The sequence below is a fragment of the Danaus plexippus genome, chromosome 17 (genome assembly GCF_018135715.1).
Source record: "Danaus plexippus chromosome 17, MEX_DaPlex, whole genome shotgun sequence".
Taxonomy (NCBI): Eukaryota; Metazoa; Arthropoda; class Insecta; order Lepidoptera; family Nymphalidae; genus Danaus; species Danaus plexippus.
In genome coordinates this window covers 6,722,251-6,729,662 of record NC_083548.1, presented here as the reverse complement: position 1 = coordinate 6,729,662, position 7,412 = coordinate 6,722,251, and the positions used below count along the sequence as shown (strand labels likewise).

Below are 7,412 nucleotides of genomic sequence, written 5' to 3'. Positions count from 1 at the left end.
CTTAAGTAAGTTTACCATAGAGCATGCAATACATATTAACTTCAAACAACTGAAATTTTATTAAAAGTTTATAATTATTTTTTTTAATATATATCAAATCATTAAAATTGAAGAAAGAACATAGTGACATAAATATTATTATAGTAAAGAGAGAAATATAACTTCAACAAGCGTTCCTACCAAAACAATTCATGCCAATTAAGTATAAACTTTAATTCACACGTCATTTTTCCTTAATTGAAAAATACTACCCGCCCAGAAGATATTTCCCATACACATAACGACAATATAAAGCCATTGAGATTGTTTAAATTTCAATACTCCTACTCATAGCTTTAACCAATTATTTTTTTTATTTTTGAGTTTTACTTAAAGTTATTCTCACCAGATTTTATGCCTATAATGTTATATCTCGTCGAGCTAATAGCAAAATTAATTCAAAAATTCAAAATTTTGGACTTAAATTGATTTTAATTGAAATAATTTCCTACGCTATTAAAATTTTGTCTAAACAGTTACATTATTTATTAAATGTAATATTTATTATGAGCTGTAATAAACTCATTTTTATTAGGAGGTACGTTCAAAAATGGAACGTAGTATAAACGATTGAAATAAATTAAAACCTTCGAGGCTGTGAAACGTGAGTGAGAAATTTAACGATGAATAAAATTGGTGAATCGTAAAGCAAATAAACAATCAAAGTGAACAAACTATTTGTTACTTTGTTAATCTAACTAACCAAGGCCAGGCTCACGTCACAATATACATATACGCTTAGCCTGAAGTCGCTTGTTCACACCATCCATCATTTCCAGTGAATCCTTTTCTGCTAGGATTTTCACTCCAATAAACCTTCTTCAATCAGAATATTTTCTGTACTTCACGCTCCATAACAGAACGGTATGGTTAAGACAGATAAGGATTTGTTGAGTCAAGGTTATGATTTAAAGCTATTTTTTTTGTTATCAAAAATAAAAAATTGAGTTATTATGTATGTTTTTTTTTATGTTGTTTTACTATAAAAAAAAGTGATGTTTCTAACAAATAGTAAATTTAGAATGAATATTTTTTTCAAAATTTTAATTTACTGATAAGTTACACAAATTATTGATATTATTTTGATTTTTTTAAATATTTCAAGTTTTTATATTCTATCGAAATCGCTAACCGGAAAAAAAATTGCAAAATTATTTTTTTACAAAAATAGCAGTTTGCCAAAGAATAGCCTAATCGTACATCCAATTAATGAAGAACAACAGGTCATTGAAGCTACCAGACATAGAAGTACTCCTAGTAGTTAGGTAAAAAATATACTTATTATAAAATTATTAAGCGGTTAATTAAGTTTTCAGACAGTCGTAGAGCTTATTGATTCCAAAAAAATGTGCTAAACAACGGTTGAAAACCCAAACCTCAGATAGTCTCAATGTATATATCCATCCTTAGAGACTTTCTTGTTTCCTTAAATCACTTTACCAACACAATACTCGGGTTATACGTATCTTTCACTGTACGAGCACTGATCACTTTTCCAAACGATTGGTTGCGAATGTGTCGAATGCCAGTGCGACCACCTTTTTATCATCGTCTGGTGGCGCCAACGCAATGGCGAGTGACCGGGAATATTTTCAAAACTACCGACTGCAATACGTCATCTATGAAGTCTCTCATTAGTAATATTTCTAAGGTTACCCACATTATACCCATCATTCATAAAATAACGATAACAAATGTTTCCACAAATATTTCGAATACATTTTGATAGCATCAAACTTTATTGCTTTTATAAATAATAAAAGACTACAATCATTCAAATACAAAAAAGCTTAAAGAGTGCTCACAAAGCAGGATGGCTGTATTCCCCGTTATGCTTCCACTTAAGTTAAATATCAATATAGAGTCTCTAATAATATAATATATTACAGAGAAGAGCTTGGTGGCATTACAATGAAAGAAATTATCAGATGTTCATTGAGAATAAATAAATAAGACATGTTTAATGTGGGAAACCTTTATACAATGAAAACTTCAAGTAATTTTAAATTTATTCCAAGATATATATATATATATATATATATATATATATGTGTGATACCAAATTATACTCCCTTTAAAAACAAATACCTCTTAAACTTTCAGCTTTTTCAAAATCTCAATTTCCATAGCATTAGAGTAAGTAGAGTATTTGTAAGTTACTAATATTAATATTTTGGTTCCCATCATTTTTAATGACTCATTACGTAATATGTAGTTCTACGAAAAATATATAACTTACTGTTGTTGGTGTTAAAGTTAAGTTAAGTTTAAGTTAATTTTGTAAACATCAATAATGTTAAAGTATTAGGTCTAAGTCCAAATGAATCCAGTCTTCATGTTGTGAAGAAATATTTTCATCTTCAATCTTGTATATTACCTTAGCTTTTACGTATGATATCAACACAATATTATTAGATGCTATCAAAAAATCTTGTATATAACTATCGCCTTTACGTATGATATCAACACAATATTATTAAAAGCTTTCAAAAGTAAGCGATTCATTAAAAGTTATTTATTGGAAAATTACATATTAAGTCATTGAACCTTCATAATTACCTCTTTCGTGCCAGTAATGCGAATCGTATCATGTCCTTTTACGATTATTATAACAATTCTATTTATAACTCAGAATATTGAATTTTTTGTTCATTTTTATTAAAGTTTTTGTTTGTTATAAATAATAGTTATCCTTTATTATATAACTCTTATAATATTATAATGTAAGGACAAAACCCCAGACCTGTATCTAGACATATATATTGAATTTAAACTCAATTTATTCAGTTACGTATGACTCCTTTGCTTAATTACCTCTTATATGATAACTGCTAGTATCTTTCAAAGTGATTGTGATATATTTTTTTTGTATCATATATATCGGATTTATTATAAATTCATTATTTTAAAGAGAGGACGCCAGCCTCGCTGACGTCACTAATGTCACTTGTTTCAGTACGTTCCAGATATTTTAAAATGAAACTTCAATTCTTCTTAATGTTCTTGTATTTCTCGAAGGTTCTTCATAATCACATTCTTTATGATTCTTACTCGCTGAACTCTGCAGTCTGCTGTCGTGCGTCCAGACGTCATATTTATACCAGAATTCAAACATAGTTCTATTCTCTTTGATTTCGTTTTACTTTTAACAATAGTAGCGACGACCAATAAGTTGTTATAATAATTGATGACAGCCTTGAGTTATTTTCATGTTGCATCCGTTATTGAAGCTGCTTGCGCCGATATATATGATAACCATTTTAATTAATGCCGTTTAACTCAAAGTGAATTCGTGGCATGCAGTCAAAGACTTATTAGTGATTGAAGCAGAAAATATTATATGAATGCGATTGACTCGTTGAATGTAAACTCCGAGTGATACTTCACTTATTAAAACAAGTACTACAATAATTATTGATCATCATTGCAGATTTAAACTACTTACGATGTAAATATATTTTTATTGAAACGGTTATATAAGAGACGGTCGATTTATTTTTCACATATTTATAATAAAGAAATATTGTGTTTAATGAAAGTATCTCCTTTTATTGGAAACTCTTATAAATATATTTTTCTGTTTAATGTTTTATTATCAGTTCCCTTAACACGTGAATACGCAGCATTACTTTTTCTTCATCCTTCTTCAGTCTTCGTATAAAATCCGTATTTTAATACAGCTATATAAGTGTCACGAACAATCATCATTTAACAAAACCATCGTATCTCAAAGAAATTACAATTTAACTCAATAACAACGAGATTCAATTCTTCACTCGTTTGTTTTGAACTTACCATTAAAATCAAACGTAGCGTTAGGTTAAAATACATCAATGGAATCATTACAAAATTAAAGGCAACTAAACTAAAAGTGTCATTCACACTGATTCAGTTGTTTTTTAGAAGAAAGACACAGACGAGCGGAATATTCTTATTACGAGAGCCGGATAAAGGTTGCTTATATTAAGATTTTTCTTCAGGTAAGTGCTGCGCTTTAAGTGCCATATAAATCAGATAAAATACGACCTTATTATATACCCTTATTTCAGACTTCATTACTCTTTTTATGGACGTAATTGTGTAATTCTTAACAACATATTTCACAGTTTATAGCCCTTTGTTCCTGCTTAGAAATTGTATCATAACGTTATACCACAACTCATTGTGTTATCTTTGTCTGATCTTCATGCAAATTACCGAGTGTTACTAGTTTCCAGGATAATTCAAAGGGAATCTTCACATATATAATTAGAACAATAATACTATAAAAGATTTTAATGTTGGATGCTTGTCTCACTGTTAAAACTTAAGTTACATGTAATTAACGAATATAATCATATTTAGTAATGGATTTCTTATAATTAAGCAAATTTATTTTTGTTAAATATACATGTGTATTGCACAGATTTCTGCCTTCATATCTTTAGACTGTACAAACATGAACGGTTATAAAAATTTAGCATTCAACTCCCGTTTGTTATCGAACAAAATATGTATATATCAATGTTAGTCACGAATAATTCGTTGGGAATGCAATGCAGCTGTCTGTTCATCTCAAAGAAACTATTGTAACGTGATCTCATTTCAATAACATCAACTGAAGAATATTTGTATAGAACAGAAATATATTTAAAGCGCTTGGAATAAATTATGGGAATCTGAAAGATATTTTTTTGTTGATTTTCGTTCAAAAAACTTAAAAATTTACGTTCTAAGTAACTTTTTTTCTCATCAACACTTGTCAATAAAATTTATAGTTATCTATGTATGGCGTATAAATGTTTTAAATAAAAGGCTATGTGTCCGTTTGTCTGTGGTTTAGCATGTCTAAATTTAACATCAAGAAGGTTTTTATAGGTTTACAAGACATTTTATTAAAAATTCTAATGACTCAAAATTATTCTGTGACACCACGTTTTAAATAATCATCAACAGCTCCTGGTCCTTACCAAAACATTAAATCACCATAGATAGAAACTAGTGTATGTGATATCAAATAACTTAATTTAAGTCACGAAAATGAAGACGAGAGGCCAGTTCAGAGCAATATTTTCTGTCCCTATGACTGACTTTCCTTATATTCGGTTTTTCATAAAGTGAAAATATTATTAATATTTTTATTTGTAATATATTAAAAAATATCGAATACATTAAACATTATAATAATTATCAAGCCAGAATTCTGGCTACACGACATTCCTCGTAACGTTTGAGCCACACGCGTCCACTCAAAGACTGATTTAGCGGCCTGCAGTCTCCGCCGTTACTATTAATCGTCAAGATGTCATAGCAATTGATCATGCCATCACTATTGCAGTCCTAGAACAGAATAAATCAATTACTATCAATAGGTATGCTGGATTAAATTAGTTGATTTAACATAGTCAATAAAGCAGTTCCCCTTCTTGCAGTTAGACGTTAGAAAGTGTGATTATACAGTGCCGAAACAAAAAATTGGAGCAAATTTTAAAATTTAAATATAGGGTATAATTTTTTTTGATGTGCTCAAAACATTATATGTACTAGTAAATTCTGCCGAAACCTCAAACTAACAGTGGCTATAACTAATATCATTAGTTCAAAGGTGACTTATCGACTTTAAAGTGAACATGCTAACAGGTCTGTTAACTCGTGATAGTAGTTTCTATCATTAAGTTATACTTTGTACTTATAATCTATTTAAATAGAACATAAAAACCCATACTATTTACTAAGGGTACTAAAGAGGAACAATTAAATCAACGTCACCTTTGAAAACTTTTGAAGATAGCCTTTCATTATGTCCTGAGCGCAGAAGTAGTCATTAGCGCAATCCTTCCAAGCTGAAAGAAAGATTCAAATAAGAAGTCCCATTAAAATTACAATTATTAACAATATATAAGATATAATATTGCTTTCACGCACCGTTTTTTCTGTCAGGATCGTCCCCTTCTAAGGTTATATTACCAGCTTCTATCCAGTAAGACTTTGATATGTGGAACGGTCCACAATATTCCTCGCCGCACTCATTGGATATTGTACAATAAGTATATACGTGACAAAGACAGCGAAAACAACCCCGTGTTATATTTAGGTCCGACAAATCTATAAATAAATACTTATAAATAAAGCATGTTTTAAGTTTCGTCTTTATCAAATTATATTCATAAAAATTGTACCTATTGGTTAGCGGTGATCTACATGGATGGAACTTGTTTAAAAAATTATGTGAAAAATAACATCCTTATATACTTTTATTATTAATTTAAGTACTACTAACAAATTTAACTAAAAAATATGATGACACCGTTTGTGTGTATAAGGAAGTTTTATAAATTAATAATAATTATTAAAAATTATTTATTCACTTAAATGAAACTGATATTTTTCGGATAAACTACGCGTGATTTATTTTTGTAAAAAACTACATACTCCCGAAGTTTCGATTACTTTACAGCGACCGTGATCACGGGCGGACGAGATTATTACCTACCTGCAGATTCAATAAATAACAAACTAGCTGTGATCAACAGAAGTGACAGTATTGAAGTCTTTGTGTCGGTAAACATGTTGATTGCTTGTTATTTTAAAACTTAACCACTTAATTTTAAATCTCAGCCACAGAAGAATATCTAAAATGTATTAAAATTTCCTTAACATTAACTCAGTTGACGTATCCTACAAAACCCAATATAATTAAATTAATATAAATATTAAAAAAAAAATTAAGACAAGATATATCGTCTCACCGAGATCAGACGCACATTGACGTCTTCCAAAATAATTCTTACCTTAAATATTATTTATAATAAAAAAAGATTATTGAACTCAAATAAAAATCTTTTAATTGTTTTATTATTATTATTTTAATTTTCCAAGTACAACGGGCGGAGTGGAACTAATTGATAATCACAAAATAATATAAAATATTGATTGCACAAAATTATGTATACTGACTGGTGTATACAAATATTCATTCACTACATAAGAATAATAAAGATTCCATACAAATTTATTTATTTATGACATTTAATAAAATATACAGAGTATGTATTACTGATCTTACAAAAGTATAACAAGTGATGTAATGAGGTAAAGAAAAGTTAAGCTAACAATATATATATTTTTTAATATTAACAGAAAATCAAACAAGCGGCTGGGATTAAAAGAAAAAAAACATGACAGAAACATACTTTAGATTGTATGGTTTTCCACTTAAGAGAAATATTTTTGTGAATATTATATTTTTGTGATATCCAACTGACAGTTTTGTCTGCAACAAAAAAAATTACACAAAGAAAGTATTATTCCAACAAACAAATCAGTCACCTGGAAAGCGCTAAATTGATTATTTGGAGTCTAAAAGAAGTGATATTTAATAAGATAGTTTACGC

General features: G+C 28.7%; 1 protein-coding gene across 1 annotated transcript; it reads right to left on the bottom strand.

The window, feature by feature from the left end:
• Positions 1–5,145: 5,145 nt before the first annotated feature.
• Positions 5,146–6,717, bottom strand: LOC116771399 (lysozyme-like). The gene is made up of 4 exons (XM_032663249.2): positions 6,512–6,717; positions 5,944–6,123; positions 5,788–5,861; positions 5,146–5,358 (listed from the first exon to the last, which is right to left on the bottom strand). Exons 1-4 carry the CDS (start codon positions 6,585–6,587, stop codon positions 5,209–5,211), a joined length of 480 nt encoding a protein of 159 aa, XP_032519140.2. The 5' UTR covers positions 6,588–6,717; the 3' UTR covers positions 5,146–5,208.
• Positions 6,718–7,412: the final 695 nt, after the last annotated feature.